This window comes from Lepidochelys kempii, chromosome 1, assembly GCF_965140265.1.
Source record: "Lepidochelys kempii isolate rLepKem1 chromosome 1, rLepKem1.hap2, whole genome shotgun sequence".
Classification (NCBI taxonomy): domain Eukaryota; kingdom Metazoa; phylum Chordata; order Testudines; family Cheloniidae; genus Lepidochelys; species Lepidochelys kempii.
The window spans coordinates 41,199,267-41,221,582 of record NC_133256.1 but is presented as its reverse complement, the minus strand read 5'-3'; the positions used below and the strand labels follow the sequence as shown (position 1 = coordinate 41,221,582).

Sequence of the window (22,316 nt, the reverse complement as noted above, 5' to 3'; positions counted from 1 at the left end):
CTTTTCCATGTAACTTGCCACTTCATGTTTCCTTTTTAATGTTCTTTTTCCTTATTTTGGACATCTATATTATATAAAATGACTTTTTGATAAAACCAATATTGATTACTGCATATGAATGTATATTATGTTGCAGAAATACATGATGCATTATATTTGTATGTAATTATTACAAAATTGTCTGTCACACATTTCATATTTGGTTTTAGAGTACAAGGATTAATGTAGTTTATTATATATATGTGGGAGAAAAGTAAAATGCTTTCATGATAATCTGTTACTGGAGTTGATGTTCTAATTTTTGTGCTGTCGAAGCCATGTCCCCACAGCTGTTTTGCTATAATTGGACTACTGCTTTTAGGGAAAGAGTTTTGTTAAGTAATTAGAGTAGGGGTCTGAAATTCAACATTGGTGGGTTCTCCTATTTGTTCTGCCACTGTCTTGCAGTGCCATCATGGGAAATTGATTAATTTCCCTGTGCTTCAGTTTACCCATTTATCTATCTCACAGAAGTGTTGTAGGGTTTAACTATGATCTATTTATTTAGAATACCAATGTATATTTCAAAATATATTATTGTCAATAAAGACTGATTTATAGTAGACGTTTTTACACACACACATACACGCACATATTTTTAACCTTAGATTCAGCATTTGCTATATAGTAGTTTTGTTGCAACCAAGTTTTTTTTTTACTGACTGAAGGTTGACTGAAGCTTAGGCTAGTACCTAGGATGGTCCTGCTGTTTGCTCTAACCAATAGGTTACACTTCACATTGTTTCTAAAAATAAGTAACTGTTAATTGAATGGATAATGCCAAAAAAAATAGCCCCAAATAATCATTTTTCTGAGCCTTTCTGTTTGAGTTTAAGCAAGCATAAAGGACAATCCCTACATGCACAGCTGTATTTTATATATTGAAAATTAACTCTACAGCTCTTTTTGTGTGCCCAAAGACTTTGTGCAAAACTAACATACTGATCAGTTGCAATCTGGTAATTATTTCTTGTACTAATATATAATGGACTTGATTTTAATCAACTCAGCAAAGTGAGATGAGACATTTGAGTTCAGGTCTGAAATCATCTTTGTGAACAAGTATAGAAATTGGGAAGTTTCCTGTCCTGCTTTTTCTGTTTCCTTTATGAAAAAAGTTACAGAAAAAAAAAGTATTTCTCCTGTTTTGCTTGATTTTCATGGAGTTATTGTTTTATTTCAATTTCAGGAAGACCATGCACTCAACTGCAGCTTCTGAACCCTGAACGATTTGCCCGGCTTATCAAAGAAGTTCTGAACACCTTGTGGCCTGGCAGAGATATGGTGGTACAATGGTATCCAGGTTCAGAAGATAAAAATCACCCATCTATTCCATGGCTTAAGATGGTCTGGAAGAATCTATATATACACTTTTCTGAAGACTTGACTATGTTTGATGACATGCCACTTATCCCGAAGATGCCGCTAGAGGAAGACCAGGTATTAGTGGAACTTATTAGACTTAGGACTCCACCTGCAATTATTTTAGAAGATGAATCTGAGACACAGCTTCCAGGATTTTTAGCTGACATCATTCAAAAACTTGGTGGTGGTGTTGTACTTAAGAAGCTAGATGCTTCTATACAACATCCACTTTTAAAAAAATATGTGCATCCACCATTACCAGGTGCTGTTTTGCAGATAATGGAGAAACTGTCATGGCAAAAACTGTCCAGTCAAGTTTCATCATTACCTCCAGCACATAAAGATGCCCTTAGGGGATTCTTAGCTAGTTTAACTGATGTCAGTGAAAAAGAGAGAAGAATTATTCAGGAGCTACTGATATTTAAAAGAATTGAACAATCATCTGATGAAGGGGTCACTGTTTTTACTGGATTAAAAGGTTGTAAAGTGTTGCATCACACTGCCAAACTTCCACCTAGTCTGAGACTTTCTATTCCAATAATTGACAGCAGTGATGAAGCTACCATTCGTTTAGCTAACTTATTAAAAGTAGAACAGTTAAAGAGCACAGATTGTCTAAAGTTTATTATACAAGATATTCAAAATGACTTTTATTCTTATGATGAAACAATACAGATTATGCTCTGGGTTCTTGAAAATCTCACTTTCCTCAAAAATGAGAATACAGATGTGCTAGATTGGCTGACATCACTAAAATTTATTCAGATTTCACAAGGAAAGATAGTGTCAGCCAATGAACTTTTTGATCCTGAGGTAGAAGTACTGCAAAATCTGTTTTATGCTGAGGAGGAAATCTGCTTCCCACCTAGTATTTTTACAGCATCTTCAGATATTCTTCATTCTCTGAGACAAATAGGTTTAAAAAATGAAAGCGGTCTTGAAGAAAAAGACATTATGCGAGTGGCAAATAAAATTGAAAGTTTGCAAGGTGATTCTCACACAAGCCATGATGTACTATTAAGAAAAGCTAGAACTCTGTTAATGATTTTGAACAAAAATCATATGTTGCTGCAGTCAGCTGAAGCAAAATCAATGCTGAAAAAATTAAAATGGATTCCAGCATGTAAGGAAAGACCTCCAAACTATCCGGGATCATTGGTTTGGAAAGGAGACCTTTGTAATTTTTGTTCACCACCAGAAATGTGTAATATAGCTCATGCAATTTTAGTTGGCTCATCAGTTCCCTTTGTGGAAAGTGTCCATTTAAATATAGAAAAAGCACTTGGCATCTCCACCAAACCTGGCATAAAAGCAGTCTTAAAACACTTTAAAGTGGTGGTTGATTGGCACAGTTCTAAAACCTTTAGTGATGAAGACTATTACCAATTTCAGCATATCTTGCTTGAAATTTATGGATTTATGCATGATCACTTAGAAGAAGGTAAAGATGCTTTTAAAGCCTTGAAATTTCCTTGGATCTGGACCGGTAAAACATTTTGTTCCCTTACCCAGGCAGTAATAAACTCAGTACCTGATCTTGATCTCCAGCCTTATCTGCATAGTGTGCCAAAAACTATGGCTAAATTCCACCAATTGTTTAAAAGTTGTGGATCAGTTGGGCAGTTGACACCAGACCACGTTTCCATGGTCATTCAGAAAATATATCTAAAGAGTGAGCAATCTCTCAGTGAAGAGGAGAGTAAACAAAATCTTCACATTATGCTGAATATTATAAGATGGCTATACAGCAGTCAGATTCCAGCAAGTCTGAATACACCTGTGCCTATATATTGTAGCAAATGTCCTTTTAAGCTTGTAATGAAACCAATTCATGAATGTTGTTATTGTGATATCAAAGTTGATGACTTAAATGATTTGCTTGAAGATTCTGTGGAACCAATAATTTTGGTGCATGAAGACATACCCATGAAAACTGCAGAGTGGTTAAATGTGCCATGCCTCAGTACAAGATTGATTAATCCAGAAAATATGGGATTTGAGCAATCTGGGCAAAGAGAACCTCTCACTGTAAGAATTAAAAACATTTTGGAGGAATACCCTTCTGTTTCAGATATCTTTAAAGAGCTACTTCAAAATGCCGACGATGCCAATGCAACAGAATGTAATTTCATGATTGACATGAGAAGAAATATGAATATAAGAGAGAATCTTTTGGATCCAGGAATGGCAGCATGTCATGGACCAGCTTTGTGGTCATTCAACAATTCTGAATTTTCTGACTCAGATTTTCTAAATATAACTCGATTAGGTGAGTCTCTAAAAAGAGAAGAAGTTGATAAAGTCGGGAAATTTGGACTAGGGTTCAACTCTGTTTATCACATCACTGATATTCCTATCTTTATGAGTCGAGAATTCATGATAATGTTTGATCCAAACATTAACCATCTCAGTAAACATATTAGAGATAAATCTAATCCTGGGATCAAGATTAACTGGAGTAAGCAACAGAAAAGGCTGCGAAAATTTCCTAACCAATTCAAGCCATTTATAGGTGTGTTTGGTTGTCAGCTACCATTGACTGTGGAGGCTCCTTACAGTTATAAAGGAACACTTTTCAGACTTTCCTTTAGAACTCAGCAGGAGGCTAAAATGAGTGAAGTCAGCAGTACTTGCTACAATACAGCAGACATTTACTCTCTTGTGGATGAGTTTAGCATTTGTGGTCATAGACTGATAATATTCACTCAGAGTGTAAATTCAATGGTTCTGAAATATTTGAAAGTTGAGGAAGCTGACCCTGGTGTAGCACAAGATACAGTGACTATTAGAAAAAGTCTATGTTCCTCCAAAGCATTGACTGCACCTGTTGTAAGTGTTTTAAAGGAAGCGGCTAAACTGATGAAGACTTGCAGCAGCAGTAATAGAAAGCTTCCCACTGAAACACCAAAGTCTTCATGCATCCTACAGATAATAGTAGAAGAATTTCATCATGTATTTAGACGGATCGCTGATTTACAGTCTCCACTTTTCAGAGGTCCAGAAGATGATCCATCTTCTCTCTTCGAAATGGCTAAATCTGGACAGATGAAAAGGGCAGCTGAAGAACTGCCACAAAAAACAGTAGATTCTACAACTTGGCTCATATGTTCTTGCATGGATACTGGTGATGCTTTAAAATTTTCATTACACGAAAGTGGACGAAGACTAGGTCTTGTCCCCTGTGGTGGAGTAGGAGTACTGCTGTCTGAAACTCAGGACCAAAAGTGGATTGTGAAACCTAATTGCAATAGCATTGGGGAAGTATTCTGCTATTTACCTCTACGAATAAAAACAGGTTTACCTGTTCACATCAATGGCTGTTTTGCTGTTACTTCAAATCGAAAAGAGATCTGGAAAACAGACACAAAAGGAAGATGGAACACATTATTCATGAGGCATGTTATTGTAAAAGCCTATTTAGAAGCACTTTGTGTTTTACGTGACATGACAGTCAATGGCGAGCTAGCTGACTACAGTTACTATGCAGTGTGGCCAGATCCTGACTCAGTGCATGATGATTTTTCTGTCATATGTCAAGGATTTTATGAAGATATAGCTCATGCAAAAGGCAAAGAAGGGATCAAAGTGTTCTCTGATGGTTCATCTTGGGTTTCCATGAAGAATGTGAGGTTTTTAGATGATTCAATACTGAAACGTCCAGACATTGGACCTGCAGCCTTTAAGATCTTCCTCAAATATCTTAAAAAAACTGGATCAAAAAATCTTTGTGCTGTGGAGCTTCCATCTTGGATAAAGGCAGGGTTCGAAGAAGCAGGATGTAAATATATACTACTAGAGAACACTTTCTCTGAGAGACAGTTCTTTTCTGAAGTCTTTTTCCCAAACATTCAGGAGATTGATGCAGAGCTGCGTGATCCTTTGATGCGTTATGTTCTGAATGAAAAGGTTGAGGAGTTCTCAGGTATTCTTCGTGTTACTCCCTGTATTCCTTGTTCTTTGGATAAACATTCTTTGGTTATACCTTCAAGATTGATCCACCCTGAAGGAAGAGTTGCAAAGTTGTATGATGCTAAAGATGGAAGATTTCCTTATGGCAGCAGTCAGGATTACCTTAATCCAGTTATCTTGGTTAAACTTGTTCAGTTAGGTATGGCTAAGGATGACGTTCCATGGGAAGACCTAATAGAACGTGCAGAATCAGTAGCCGCAATTAATAGGAATGATCATGTTGCAGCCTGTCTCAGAAGCAGCATTATATTAAGTCTCATTGATGAAAAATTAAAATGTAGAGATCCTAGAGCTAAAGAATTTGCTGCAAAATGTCAGACAATTCCTTTCCTCCCATTCCTCACAAAACCAGCCGGCTTCTCATTGCACTGGAAGGGTAGTGACTTTCAGCCTGAAACAATGTTTTCAGCAACTGACCTTTTCACTGCTGATCATCAAGATATTGTTTGTCTTTTACAACCAGTTCTTAATGAAAATTCCCATTCCTTTAAAGGTTGTGGAGCCATATCATTAGCTGTCAAAGATTTCTTGGGTTTGCTTAAGAAACCAACTGTTAACATGGTCATAAATCAGTTGCAAGAAATTGCGAAGTCATTTGATGGAATTACATTGTATCAGGAGAATATCACCAATGCTTGTTACAAATACCTCCATGAAGCAATGCTACAAAATGAAACAACAAAAGCAGTGATCATTGAAAAGTTGAAAAATTTTAGTTTCATTCTTGTTGAGAGTGTGTATGTTAACCCAACAAAAGTGTGCTTTCATTTGAACTTTGAAGCAACACCGTATCTTCATCAATTGCCTAATAAATATAAAAATAGTTTCCGTGAACTATTCGAAAGTGTAGGTGTAAGACATGCTTTTACAGTTGAAGATTTTGCCTTAGTTCTTGAGTCTGTAAATCATGAGAGGGGAAACAAGCAGCTAACAGAAGAGAATTTTCAGCTTTGTAGGAGAATCATTAGTGAAGGAATATGGAGTCTCATTAGAGAGAAGAAGCAAGAATTATGTGAGAAAAAATATGGTGAGATTTTGTTACCAGATACGCATCTAGCACTTTTACCTGCTAAAACTTTGTGTTACAATGACTGTCCTTGGATAAAAGTTAAAGATACAACTGTAAAATACTGTCATGCTGATATCCCTAGAGAAGTTGCAGTGAAGCTTGGTGCAGTACCCAAGCGACATAAAGCTTTAGAAAGATATGCCTCTAATATCTGTTTTACTACTCTTGGGACTGAGTTTGGACAAAAAGAAAAATTGACAAGTAGAATTAAAAGCATTCTTAATGCCTATCCCTCTGAAAAAGAAATGCTGAAAGAGCTCCTTCAGAATGCAGATGATGCAAAAGCTACAGAAATCTGTTTTGTGTTTGATTCTAGACAACATCCAGTTGATAGAATATTTGATGAGAAATGGGCACCACTTCAAGGTCCAGCACTATGTGTTTACAACAATCAGCCTTTTACAGAGGATGATATAAGAGGAATTCAGAACCTTGGAAAAGGTACTAAAGAAGGAAATCCATGTAAAACTGGACAATATGGTATAGGATTCAATTCTGTGTATCACATTACTGACTGCCCTTCTTTCATATCTGGTAATGATATACTCTGTATCTTTGATCCCCATGCTAGATATGCACCAGGTGCAACTTCAGTAAGTCCTGGACGCATGTTTAGAGATTTAGATGCAGATTTCAGAACACAGTTCTCAGATGTACTGGACCTTTATTTAGGAAATCACTTTAAAATGGATAATTGCACAATGTTTAGGTTTCCACTTCGAAATGCAGAAATGGCAAATGTGTCAGAAATTTCCCCAGTTCCATGTTCAGATAGAATGGTCCAAAACCTCCTGGATAAGCTGCGTACAGATGGAGCAGAACTTCTAATGTTTTTGAATCACATGGAAAAAATTTCCATTTGTGAAATAGAAAAAACAACTGGAGCATTGAATGTGTTATATTCTGTAAAGGGCAAAATCACTGATGGAGACAGATTGAAACGGAAGCAATTCCATGCATCTGTAATTGACAGCGTAACTAAAAAAAAGCAGTTAAGTGAAATACCTGTGCAACAAATTACTTACACTATGGATACTGAAGACTCTGAAGGGAACCTTACATCTTGGTTAATTTGCAACAGGTCAGGTTTTTCAGCTATGGAAAAGGTATCGAAGAGCGTTATATCAGCTCACAAGAATGAAGACATAACCCTTTTTCCACGTGGAGGAGTAGCTGCTTGCATTACTCACAATTACAAAAAACCACATAGGGCATTTTGTTTCTTACCCTTATCGTTAGAAACCGGGTTACCTTTTCATGTGAATGGACATTTTGCTCTAGATTCTGCCAGAAGAAATCTGTGGCGGGATGATAATGGAGTTGGAGTAAGAAGTGACTGGAATAATAGCCTAATGACAGCACTAATAGCACCAGCCTATGTTGAACTACTGATTCAGCTGAAAAAACGTTACTTTCCAGGCACTGATCCTACAGTATCAGTACTGCAAAACACACCTGTTCATGTTGTGAAAGACACTTTAAAAAAGTTTTTGTCTTTCTTCCCAGTTAACAGACTTGATCTGCAGCCAGATTGGTATTGCTTAGTGAAAGCAGTTTACAGCTGCATTCATGAAGATTTGAAACGCCTTTTACCTGTTGTGCGGGCTCCAAATATTGATGGTTCTGATTTACATTCTGCAGTGATCATTATTTGGGTTAACATGTCTACCTCGAACAAAGGTAGGCCATTCTTTGACAATTTGCTACAAGATGAGTTGCACCACCTCAAAAATGTAGAGTACATCACAACACGTAAGACGGTGGCAGAAAATGTTTATAGACTCAAACACCTACTTTTAGAAATTGGATTCAATTTGGTATATAACTGTGATGAAACTGCAAATCTTTACCATTGTCTTGTAGATGCAGATATTCCTGTCAGCTATGTGACTCCTACTGATGTCCGACTTTTTTTGATGACCTTTTCTTCTCCAGACTCCAATTGCCACATTGGAAAATTGCCTTGTCGTCTTCAACAGACAAATCTGAAACTCTTTCACAGTCTAAAACTTCTGGTTGACTATTGCTTTAAGGATGCTGAAGAAAATGAAGTCCAAATTGAGGGATTGCCACTACTTATTACACTTGACAATGTCTTGCAAGTTTTTGATTCAAAGCGGCCAAAGTTCTTAACAACATATCATGAACTGATTCCATCTCGCAAGGATCTGTTTATGAACACTCTATATTTGCGATACAGTAATATTTTACTTAGCTGTGATGTAGCAAAAGCTTTCGATATCACAAGTTTTGCTGATTTGTTATCATCCATGTTGCCTAGAGAATATAAAACCAGAAGTTGTGTGCGATGGAAAGAAAATTTTGCAAGTGAATCTTGGCTTAAAAATGCATGGCATTTTATCAGTGAATCTGTAAATGTTAAGGAAGACCAAGAAGATATGAAACCAAAATTTGATGATGTTGTTGATACTTTGAAAGATTGGGCTTTGCTTCCAGGTACAAAGTTTACTGTCTCAGTCAATCAGCTTGTAGTGCCAGAGTGTGATGTCTTGTTGCCTCTCAGCTTAATGCATATAGCTTTTTTCCCAAATGCTCAGAGTGATAAAGTTTTCCATGCTTTAATGAAAACTGGTTGTATTCAGCTTGCTTTGAACAAAATATGCTCCAAAGATAATGTTTTAGTGTCTCTGTTGTCAGGATATACAGCAAATATAGATAATCCATCAAGCATTCTGAAAGCCATACATTATATGGTCCAGACCTCAACATTTAAGACTGAAAAATTAGCAGAAAGTGATTTTGAGGCCCTCCTAATGTACTTCAGTTGCCATTTAAGTAATTTGATGTCACAGGATGACATCAAAATTTTAAAGTCTCTCCCATGCTATAAATCCATTAGTGGTCGATACATCAGTATTTCAAAATGTGGAACATGTTACATACTCACAAAAAGTATTCCTTCAGTTGAAGTGGATAGGTGGACACAGTCAACTTCATCTGCCTTTCTTGAAGAAAAAATTAACTTGAAAGACTTGTATACTGTGCTTGGTTGTGTCCCTGTAGATGATCTTGAAGTGTATTTGAAGCATCTTTTACCAAAGGTTGAAAGTCTGTCTTATGATGCAAAGATAGAACACCTGATCTACTTAAAGAACAGACTCTCTGGCATTGAGGAATTTTCAGAAATAAAGGAACAGCTGTTTGAAAAGCTGGAAAGCTTTTTGATAATTCACGATGCAAGCAATAGACTAAAACCTGCAAAACATTTTTATGACAGAACTGTAAAAGTCTTTGAAGTTATGCTTCCTGAAAAATTGTTCATACCTCAAGATTTCTTTAAGAGACTGGAACAACTCACAAAACCGAAGAATCAAGGGGCATTCCTTACATCATGGGTAACATTCCTGCGGAATATAGGACTAAAATACATTATTTCCCAGCAACAGTTACTACAGTTTGCTAAGGAGATCAGTATGAGAGCTAACACAGAAAGCTGGTCTAAGGAAACACTGCAAAGTACAGTTGATGTCCTCCTTCATCACATATTCCAAGAAAGAACTGATTTATTATTGGGAAACTTTCTAAAAGAATTATCTTTAATTCCTTTTTTGTGCCCCGAGCGTGCTCCTGCTGAAATTGTCAGATTTCATCCTCAGTATCAAGAGGTTAATGGAACACTCCCTCTTATAAGGTTCAGTGGAGCACAAGTAAACCCTAAATTCAAACAGACGGATGTGTTACAATTGCTGTGGACTTCGTGTCCTATTCTTCCTGAAAAAGCAACACCTTTAAGTATCAAGGAACAGGAAGGAAGCAGTCTTGGTCCACAAGAACAGCTTGAGCAGGTTTTAACTATGCTTAATGTTAACTTGGATCCTCCTCTGGACAAAGTTATCAATAACTGCAGAAATATATGCAATATAACAACTTTAGATGAGGACATGGTGAAAACTAGAGCTAAGGTACTAAGGAGTATCTATGAATTTCTCAGTACAGAGAAAAGGGAATTCCGCTTTCAGCTTCGAGGGGTTGCTTTTGTGATGGTGGAAGAAGGTTGGAAGCTCCTGAAGCCTGAGGAGGTAGTAATAAATCTTGAGTATGAATCTGATTTTAAACCTTACCTTTACAAACTTCCTTTAGAACTTGGCACCTTCCACCAGTTATTTAAACACTTAGGTACTGAAGATGTTATTTCAACAAAGCAGTATGTTGAGGTTCTAAGTCGCATATTCAAGAACTCTGAAGGAAAACAATTGGATCCTAATGAAATGCGCACAGTTAAAAGAGTTGTTTCTGGTCTGTTTAAAAGTCTGCAAAATGATTCTGTTAAGGTTAGAAATGACCTTGAGAATGTGAGAGATCTGGCCCTTTACCTTCCCAGTCAAGATGGCAGATTGGTAAAATCAAGTATCTTAGTTTTTGATGATGCGCCACATTACAAAAGTAGAATACAGGGTAACATTGGTGTGCAGATGCTTGTTGATCTTAGCCAGTGTTATTTAGGAAAAGATCATGGTTTTCACACTAAGCTGATAATGCTGTTTCCTCAGAAACTGAGGCCTCGCCTACTTAGCAGTATTCTTGAAGAACTGTTAGATGAAGAGTCTCCCAAAACATGTCAGTTTGGAGCATTATGTTCTCTACAGGGACGGTTGCAGTTACTATTATCTTCTGAACAGTTTATCACAGGACTCATTAGAATTATGAAGCATGAAAATGACAATGCTTTCCTAGCCAATGAAGAAAAGGCCATAAGACTGTGCAAAACCTTGCGAGAAGGCTTGAAAGTTTCCTGTTTTGAGAAGTTGCAAACAACATTAAGGGTTAAAGGTTTTACTCCTATTCCCCACAGTAAAAGTGAAACATTCGCTTTTTTAAAGAGATTTGGGAATGCAGTAATACTGCTTTATATACAGCACTCTGACAGCAAAGACATAAATTTTCTCTTAGCATTAGCAATGACCCTGAAATCTGCAACTGACAATCTAATTTCTGATACCTCATATTTAATTGCCATGTTGGGTTGCAATGATATTTACAGAATTAGCGAGAAGCTTGACAGTTTAGGAGTGAAGTATGACTCCTCAGAACCATCAAAACTTGAATTACCTATGCCTGGAACTCCTATACCAGCTGAAATTCATTACACTCTCCTTATGGATCCAATGAATGTGTTTTATCCAGGTGAATATGTTGGTTACCTTGTTGATGCTGAAGGTGGTGATATATATGGATCATACCAACCAACATATACATATGCAATCATTGTACAAGAAGTAGAAAGGGAAGATGGTGAAAATTCCAGTTTTCTAGGTAAGATTTATCAGATCGATATTGGATATAGTGAGTATAAAATAGTGAGCTCTCTTGATTTATACAAGTTTTCAAGACCTGATGAAAGTTCTCAGAGTAGGGACAGTGCACCATCTACCCCAACTAGTCCTACAGAATTTCCAGCACATGGACCTAGGACAGTTCCTCCTCTTTTCTCTGGTAGAGAGAGCCACAAAACAACATCTTCAAAACATCACTCTCCCAAAAAGATTAAGCTGAATTCTTTGCCAGAAATATTAAGAGAAGTGACATCAGTGATTGAACAGGCTTGGAAACTTCCAGAATCTGAAAGGAAAAAGATTATTAGAAGGCTATATCTTAAGTGGCATCCAGATAAAAATTCAGAGAATCTTGATATAGCCAATGAAGTTTTCAAACATTTACAGAATGAGATTAACAGACTAGAAAAACAGGCCTTTATAGATCAAAATACAGACAGAGCATCAAGACGAACATTTTCATCTTCAGCATCTCGATTTCAGTCAGATAAATTTTCATTTCAAAGATTTTATACTTCGTGGAATCAAGAAGCAACGAGCCATAAATCTGAAAGGCAACAGTATAAAGAAAAGTGTCCATCTTCTACAGGGCCATCTTACTCTGCACGTTTCTTTGTACCACCCACATTCAAGTCTGTTGGTAATCCTGTGGAAGCACGTAGATGGCTTAGGCAAGCTCGAGCAAACTTTTCAGCTGCAAGAAATGACCTTCATAAAAATGCTAATGAATGGGTGTGCTTCAAATGCTATCTCTCCACAAAGTTAGCCTTGATTGCAGCTGACTATGCCGTAAGGGGTAAATCAGATAAAGATGTAAAACCAACTGCACTTGCACAAAAAATAGAGGAATATAGTCAACAACTTGAAGGACTTACAAATGATGTTCACACAATGGAAGCTTATGGAGTAGATAGCTTAAAAACTCGATACCCTGATTTGCTTCCCTTTCCACAGATTCCAAATGACAGGTTCACTTCTGAAGTTGCCATGAGAGTGATGGAGTGTGCTGCTTGTATCATAATAAAACTTGAAAACTTTATACAACAAAAAGTGTGAGAGATTTGAAAGTTAGAAAATTGTACTCTCAAGAACTAGATATTTAATGTGATGGGATACAAATGTAATTTACATGTACAGATTACTGTATTTCTGAGAGGTTACACTTATCAAACATCTTAGAAATACAGTGCGCATAATTGGATGGTACTGAAGTATTTAGAATTGAAATTAATGTAAGAAAACTTTTTTTTATTGAGTCTACTGTATAAGCAAACTGTAAAACGTGAATATTTAAAAATTTGCAGGGAGATTGTGCTGCAAAAAGTAGCTGTCTGTACAGTACATTGATTAAAATTGAACTGCACTTTATGTAACCAAAGCTTAGTGGTATGTTAGATAAAGCTTGTATATAAACTTAGATTTTATTTCATTTAATATTATGCTTCCAAAAACGTGGTGTCACCTTTTGAATATACTGATCAGACTGGACAAATTACTAAATGAAAATCATAAAATAACTTTGGAGAGGAGTCACTCCAGAGCATTTCTTTATTCTTTATCTTCCATAGATATTGATGTTTCTCATAGTTGTATTCTTATCAGCTGGATCTGATTATCAGTTTGCTGCAGTATTACATCCTGAACATTTAAAGGATAATACAGTACTTTTGAAGTGGTACAGTATTTTAATCCTGATTAATATTACTTAACTTAACATACAACATCATGTAGTGCATTGAATGCATTTACTTAATTGTAATATAATTAGGTATTTAATTTACATTTTCTGTTTAAAAGCCTGTGATTGTTTATTTAATGAAAACTGCATGTTGATAACCTAGGATAGGTGACCATTAATGTACAGAGTTTTATGAAGGGATTTTGAAAACTATACACCAAAACTAGTTTCTCAAATGTCTAAATGCTTGAGTTTCATATTTCTGTATATATATGTATGTATATTTTCCACAAACAAACATTGGAAATATAGTACAACTTGGGAATCCATTATTTGGTATATAGCAGGCAATATCTTTTGTTACATGTCAGAAGGTGCTGCAATGTAATGTTCTTTTTACTTTGTCTTTCACCATGGCACCAGAGATGTTTGATTTTTAGTTCACTTTCTTTTATAAATTGTAATACTTCTGGTAATGTCATGTAATGTACTCAACGTTAGCTATTTGTAAGGAATTATGGGAACTTGTAAATAGGATTTTTGTTTGTTTGGTTTTTGTTCCAAATCTACCACATTAAACATAAATATTCATCATTTCCCAATGACACAAGTGTCATAACTGTTTACTTGCTACCACAGTGAAACTGTAATTTCACTTACAGAATGTAAAGGCAAACAGATAATAACATGATGTTACAGGGGTGCTGTGCATGCAGCAGCATTGTAATCCAAAAGAGGAAATCTGACAAAGGCTTTTTCAGTTTCATGCACATAAATAAGGGCTTGTTATGTTCAGAAATCTCACAAGTAATTATTGGTAATAGGAAGAAATTACACTGTTTGGAAAACTGTATTGCTTCTGGTTGTGAAACCTTGTGGTTATTTCTGCTGTTATATTAAGTGCCATAACTTTAATAAAGAAAATGCAAACACATACTTCAATCTGGTGTGTCTTGGATTTATAAATTAGCCCAGTTTTAACCAACAATTTCAAGCCTACTTTTAGCTAAATGTATAATTACTCCATTCTGGTTCAATCTAAACAGTTGTACAGTTTGCATCAGCATATTAACAAGAAAATTATGCAGATGAATGCTTTTTTACTTGTAAAGATTCATATGTCATTTCGTAGTTCATTGAAACCCGTGTAATTTTTGCTGATTTTGAGCAATAACTAGCAATCAGGTAAAATGAAAAACTAGGTGTGCTCATGAAATAAAGTAGCTTATTCACAGGTTTTAAACAGGTAGTATTAACGATCAGGTAATTTTTATGGTAATTATTAGATGAAAAAGTGTTCAGTGTATGCAGGATGTTTAAGCACGTCATTAAAATTACTAGCAACATGAAAAAAATTGTTTAAAGTATTTTTCATTCTAAATTAATGTAAAATACCACCATATGGAATAGTACTAAGAAAGCATCATAGGAGGAATTTGAATACTATTCAAGGATTTTTTCAGGGAGAATCTTTTAAATAAAGAGCAAGGAGTGAAAAATGTGTGCTTGCCTCATAAAAACAATGTTATGAACCCTTTAAAACGTGCAACATTTTACTGAATTAGCTTTGTTAGTCATATTTTATATATTACTGAGTGCTGACAATGTGCTAGAGAAAAACCAGTTCTTGCCTTGAGTGGCTTAAATTTTAAACTTTAGATGTTGAACTGGGGCAAGCAAAAAGTCTGAATATACAGAAAAATCTACACATTGCCAGTGATGTTGACAGTTTCATCCTGGTATAATGCAGCCAATAAGCTATAGCATTTGTGTATGCATATACTAAGGCATGTTTAGGTATCTGCTGCTCCTAACTGGTGCCTATGGTATTAATATTCAGAGATTCGTAGATATTAAGGTCAGAAGGGACCATTATGATCATCTAGTCTGACCTGCACAATGCAGGTCACAGTATCTCACCCACCCACTCCTGCAATAAACCTCTAACCTATATCTGAGCTATTGAAGTCCTCCCATCACGGTTTTAAAGACTTCAAGGAGCAGAGAATCCTCCAGCAAGTGACCCGTGCCCCATGCTACAGAGGAAGGCGAAAAACCTCCAGGGCCTCTTCCAATCTGCCCTGGAGGAAAATTCCTTCCCGACCCCAAATATGGCGATCAGCTGAACCCTGAGCACATGGGCAAGATTCACCAGCCAGATACCCAGGAAAGAATTCTCTGTAGTAACTCAGATCCTACCCCATCTAACATCCCATCACAGGCCATTGGGCCTATTTACCATGAATATTTAAAGATCAATTAATTGCCAAAATCATGTTATCCCATCATACCATCTCCTCCATAAACTCGAGTTTGTCTTTTGCCCCCACTTCTTCCCATGTTACAGTAATTATTAATGTACTATATTAATAAATCATGGGTGTCTTATTCAGAAGTGTGAATTGCCTTTGGGTTTGGTCCCTGTCTCATTCCACTAATACTAAGTAATGCAGCCTCATAAGACCTAAAAGCAGTCAAGTTACTGTGACTGTGCAGGAATGCAATCCAGCAGAGAAACTGATTGCACAAGTGCATTTTGCATCCTTAGCTGGGGAAGAATGTTGGTTTACTTTCTCATCGTCAGTTGGTTCTACCAAAAACTGTGAGAAGTGAAGAACATAAGAACGGCCACACTGGGTTAGACCAAAGGTCCATCTAGCCCAGTATCCTGTTTTCCAACAGTGGCCTATGCCAGGTGCCCCAGAGGGAATGCACAGAACAGGTAATCATCAAGTGATCCCATCCCCTGTCGCCCATTCCCAGCTTCTGGCAAACAGAGGCTAGGGACACCATCCCTGCCCATCCTGGCTAACAGCCATTGGTGGACCTATCCTCCATGAACTTATCTAGTTCTTTTTTCAGCACTGTTATAGTCTTGACCTTCACAACATCCTGTTGTGACTGTTGACTGTGAGTTGTGTGAAGAAATACTTCATTTTGTTTGTTTTAAACCTGCTGCCCATTAATTTCATTCGGTGACCCCTAGGTCTTGGGTTATGAGAAGGAGTAAATAACACTTCCTTATTTACTTTCTCCACACCAGTCATGATTTTATAGACCTCTATCATATCCCCCCTTAGTCATCTCTTTTCCAAGCTGAAAAGTCCCAGTCTTATGAATCTCGCCTGATAGGGCAGCTGTTCCATACCCCTAATAATTTTTGTTGCCCTTTTCTGAACCTTTTCCAATTTCAATATATCTTTTTTGAGATGGGGCAACCACAAATGAATGCAGTATTCAAGGTGTGGGCGTACCATGGATTTATATAGAGGCAGTATGATATTTTCTGTCTTATTATCTATCCCTTTCTTAATGATTCCCAAAATTCTGTTCGCTTTTTTAACTGTCGTTGCATATTGAGCGCATGCTTTCAGAGAACTATCCACAATGACACCAAGATCTCTTTCTTGAGTGGTAACAGCTAATGTAGACCCCATTATATATATATAGTTAGTTTAGTTTAATTTATGTTTTCCAATGTGCATTACTTTGCATTTATCAACACTGAATTTCAGTTGCTATTTTGTTGCCCAGTCACCCAGTTTTGTGAGATCCTTTTGTAACTCTTTGCAGTCTGCCTGCGACTTAACTATCTTACATAGTTTTGTATCATCTGCAAATTTTGCTACCTCACTGTTTCCCCTTTCTCCAGATCATTTATTAATATGTTGATTAGAATTGGGCCCAGTACAGACCTCTGGGGGGCACCACTATTTATCGCTCTCCATTCTGAAAACTGACCATTTATTCCTACCCTTTGTTTCTGATCTTTTAACCAGTTACCAATCCATGAGAGGACCTTCCCTCTTATCCCATGACAGCTTACTTTGCTTAAGAGCCTTTGGTGAGGGATCTTGTCAAAGGCTTTCTGAAAATCTAAGTACACTATATCCACTGGATCCCCCTTGTCCACATGCTTGTTGACCCCCTCCAAGAATTCTAGTAGATTGGTGAGGCATGGTTTTCCTTTACTAAAACCATGTTGAGTCTTCCCCAACAAATTATGTTCACCTATGTGTCGGACAATTTTGTTCTTTACTATAATTTCAACCGGTTTGCCCGGTACTGAAGACAAGCTTACTGGCCTGTAATTGCTGGGGTCACCTCTGGAGCCCTTTTTAAAAATTGGCATCACATTAGCTATCCTCCAGTCATTGGTACAGAATCCGATTTAAATAATAGGCTACAGACTACAGTTAGTAGTTCTACAATTTCACATTTGAGTTCCTTTAGAACTCTTGGGTGAATACCATCTGATCCTGGTGATTTATTACTGTTTAGTTTATCAATTTGTTTCAAAACCTCCTCTAATGACACCTTAATCTGAGACCGTTCCTGAGATTTGTCACCTAAAAAGAATGACTCAGGTTTGGGAATCTCCTTCACATCCTCAGCCGTGAAGACCGATGCAAAGGATTCATTTAGTTTCTCCACAATTTCCTTATCATCCTTGAGTGCTCCTTTAGCATCTCGATCGTCCAGTGGCCCCACTGGTTGTTTAGCAGGCTTCCTGCTTCTTGTGTACTTAAAATAAATTTTGGTATTACTTTTTGAGTCTTTTTACTAGCTATTCTTCAAATTCTTTTTGGGCCTTCCTAATTATATTTTTACACTTGACATCATCTTCCCTGACCAACTTCTACATATAAACTGTGGAAAAGCCTTTTGTGGTAGCTCTTTGCAGGCATCTGTGGAAGTGAACAGTGGGGATGGCATGCAGAAATAGGCATGGCAAATGGGACTACACACTGCACTCATCCAAATTCTATGGGGCACCCAGGAGTGTGTACCTTCCTAGAAGTAAAACAAAGCTTCAGAAATGTATCCTTCACCCGGGTCCCCCCAAAAGGGTAAGAGCTGCGAGGAGCTTAGGCTAGGATGTGATGATTGTTATAGAATCCATATGAACCATACATTTAGTGGTAGATTTCAACTTCAGGAACAGGGTTGGTAGAGAACTGAGCATTTTACACAAGTGAAATGTTCACTCATGTGACTCCTCCAGGTTTCCATATCCTACAGCAACGTTAGCACTTATGCTGAAGAGCACTGTTGGTTTGCCTTTACAAAGGGACATATGTAAACCTTTTATGGCTTATTTTTAATATTTTTTGTGTGTAACCTGATATCATTAGAAAAGTTTCCATGGCCTATATAAAAATTTCTATGGAAACAGGGATTTTTTAAAGAAGTAACGTCCCTTGCAGTAATCTCTGCTGAATCCTGCTTATGGGCTGCATTCAGGTGGTACTCAAGTTTTTTTCATTGTTGGCTTTTTTTAAAGCAAAGTCATAGTATCACTAAGAATCCATTAGAACTACACTGACTGAAATCAAAATAGTATACCAAGTTTTAGATGTGGTATTGCTTGGTCTTAGCTTGACAACTGCTAAATCAGCAGTGTATAAGGTAAATAGTATAAATGGAAAATAAACTGCACAGAGTGAGAACACTAAAGTAGATATTTCAAGTTTTGCATTTTCAATACTCTAACAAATTATAAGTAACCAAAATAAATTGTTTTAAAAACAACAACAGCTGTTTAATATACTAATACCGCTTTCAACAAGATGGAGGGCTGGCAAACTAATGGACATATGTAACCATGAGCATGGCGATAGGCATTGTCCCCATCAGCTTATCGTTAGGTATGTAACATGAGCTTGGCATCAGGTTTGCACACTACTTTCTATGAATGTAACATACTCCTCAGTCAGCTCCACCATTCTCTATGAAACAGTTTACCCGCCCATTTGGCTTGCCTTTCCTCTGCTGCACTCCCAACAGATGGAGTGCAAAAATCTGTGGCTAGTTAGCACAACAGGCCTGATGTATTTTTTTTTCTAAAACATGTGAGCCCAACTGTGTCTTTGCACCTATTATAGTTAAAGGATTTCTTAGAGGCAACATCATCTGATGACAAAACAAATTCTAGATTATGTCCTGGAGGGAACTCATTGTTTAATCAATATTTTGTATGGGTTAAAAAAAGAAATTTACAAGACTTTGAGAAGATGTCTCAGTGAACAGACAACTGGAAAATGGACTTGAGCAGTAATTCACTCTGATGTAAACATGAAAGGAGAAACTTTTCAAAACGTATTAAAATGTATAAAGTTTATTCAATGCAATTTGTCAGTTAATTTTTGCAGTTTCCTTTTGCATAAGGCTGTATAAAAACAGACAGGAATGCTGAAGGACTGTGGGAAGGGAGGTGAATTTCTAATAAGCATTTTTATACCAATATATTCCAATTCTCTGTCTTCCACCTTATAGCAAAAATTCCTAATAAAGTTCCTACAGTGATAAGAATTGCTGTACATAGTACCCATTCTTTTGGAAAACATTCTAATCACAGTCAGGTACAATAGGATTTATCATTCTGTTCTTCATTCTGATGATCTGCAACCACTTCCTGTACCTTCCCAGGTGGCAAAAGAACCAGCTAACCCCTAGCCCATGTCAAAACTGTAGGTTTCCTCTTACAACATCCATAATACAGCTACGTATTTTCAATGTAAAATTCTATAGCAAAGTTAAAATATTAGACACATCCATAGGTAATGATGGTTCAGTGGTTAGGGCACCAGCATGGGTGTCAGGAGACATGACTTTATTTCCTTGCTCCACCACAGGCTGTGTGACCTTGGTTATTTCAGCTAGTTTCCCTGTGCCTCCGTTTCCCATCCATAAAATGGGGATAATAGCCCTTTCCTACATTGCAGGGCTGTTGTGAGGAAAATTCATGAAAGATGGTGAGGTGCTCTAGTAAAGAGGATGGAAGGAGGGGCCTACAAGTATGAGAACTAGCTAGCATAAAATAAATTGAGTTCAGTATTAATTTAACACAGGGGATACTGTTTTTTATTCTAGTAGTCATTTTTAATGCAATAAAAAAATCCTCCATTTTCATATTTTTGATGCTTTTGCATGGAGAGTTCTGCAGAATCTATGTTTCTTGCTGCAGAATTTAGCCCAAGCTTTCTCTAGGGCACTTGGGCCTTTACTGCACTGAGCAAGTACAATCAGCAGGAAGCTTTTCCTGTCAGTGTCCAGCTGTAAATACTCCTCCCTGGGCAGTTGGGCTTTGTCAGTGGCAAGCACCTACCTCACAAATGTGTTTTCTTTATACTTGTATAAAATAAGTAGAGTTACTAGTTAATTCTGACTAATTATTCTGAGTTTTTCCACCAGTGCCAAATTAGTAAATTACAGGCAGTGCTATAAGATGTCTGTATCTGGTCTAGCTATGCCTATTTTGTGTTGGGGCTTAATCTGTAACAATAGGACAGTTGTTTTGATATTATTGTTTTGACCCACCCACCAATAAGTGGGTTTGTGTAACTTAATAAGTTGTTTAACATGAAGCTGTAACTAAGCATAAAGGTACTACAGTGATAGGTCCTCCAAAATAAGTAGTAATGAATAAAAATAGCATTAAAGGGGCTAAGGCCCAGAGCTGCAAAGATATTTTGGCATCTAGGATGGGCTCCATGAAGGGACTCAGGTGCCATGACACTCAGCATTGCCATGCCTAACTTTAAGGTGCTCAGAAAATCCAGGAACACCACTGAATCCACAAAGCCAAGTCAGGCACTTCAGCTCCCTATACAGAGAAATGGGAGAGAGAGGCCTAACAATGTACTCCACAAAAGCCAAGCAGAGAGCTGCCTAAACTAGCCAATGCAGGAGGAGTATGTGCTAAGCCCTGGCTCGCTCTCAGAGATTGATTAGGGAGCCACAAACAGGCATCTGCCAGCAGGATTTGGATGGCTTAGGTTCCCATGGTGTTTCTTATGGGCCTGAGTTAGGCAACTGCCTCACTCCACACAAAACAGCCAGAGGAGGTGGGGTTGCTCACCTCATAACATTTCCCCTAGTAGTTTGAGCACTCACCTGGCCTTTTTTCACCCCTGCCAGAGAGGGAAAAAGGATTTAAACAGGATCTTCCACATTTCAAGAGAGGTGTGTCACCACTGAGTTTATGATGTGGGGCTTCCTTAGTCTCTCCTGTTGAAGCTGTTGCACTGTGGATAATGAATGAGTGACCAGAACAGGGGTCGTGTACCCAGCCTCTCACCTCCCATGTGGATGCCCTAACCCCAGGCTACAAAATTCTTTCCCTGGCACTCTCTCTTGCTGGCCCAATGACTAGTTAAATATTTATTCTCAGTGGACCAGTCATTGGGCCTGAGAGAGCAAGAATGCATATGTAATCCAGTGGTTAGGGCATCCACCTGGAGGTGGGCATCTTCCTCCAACACCTCTTGCATTATTTATCCGAAGTGGAACAGGTTCATCAGGACAGACTGAGGGAATCCCACAGCCCACTGCTTAGAGAGCTCGCCTGAGATGTGGTATACTCCTGTTTAACGAGAGGCGGGTGGGACTTGAACCTAGGTTTCCCCTTCCCAGGTGAGTGCTCGAACTGCTGGGCTAACAGTTATAAGGCACTCGGACATGTGGGGGCCTGACCTGGTAGGCATGTACCAAGTGCACCTAACAGGTCTGTTCCCATTCAAAATCTATCGTCCTCTGTTTCATGAATCACTCCGGGGTGTAGGCAGGAGATAGGTGTCCGGACACTTAGATGGAGGCAGCAGTGCTCATGCCCAGATGCAGAAACATAGGCACCTAGGGAACTTTCACTCTGGAAAACTTAGGTGCTGTGAGAGTTTAGATGCCTACAGGGTTTGGTGGGGGTTGCGTGGCTCCCAGTGGACCCAAAATTTAGGTGCCTAAAACAGTGACTCAGTGCTTGAGTATTTTCGTGAAATCCCTTCCCTAATTCCTGTTGACATCAATGGGAGTTAGCCTCAAAGGTATTTAGGTGCCTCTGTGCCTAAGACCCTATAAGGCCATTAAGTCCCAAATTTGCTAATCCAGATGGTTGCAAATGGTT

The 22,316-nt window shown here is 37.7% G+C and overlaps 1 protein-coding gene across 4 annotated transcripts in view; it reads left to right on the top strand.

Annotated features, from left to right (window-relative positions):
- Window positions 1-14,397, top strand: part of SACS (sacsin molecular chaperone) — a 143,053-nt gene extending 128,656 nt beyond the window's left edge. For all 4 annotated transcript variants that reach the window (XM_073339993.1, XM_073339995.1, XM_073339992.1 and 1 more), the window contains one exon: window positions 1,229-14,397. In XM_073339993.1, the coding sequence (XP_073196094.1) occupies window positions 1,229-12,792 (11,564 nt within the window). In that variant the 3' untranslated portion in view covers window positions 12,793-14,397. The remainder of the gene's footprint in view (window positions 1-1,228) is intronic.
- Window positions 14,398-22,316: the final 7,919 nt, after the last annotated feature.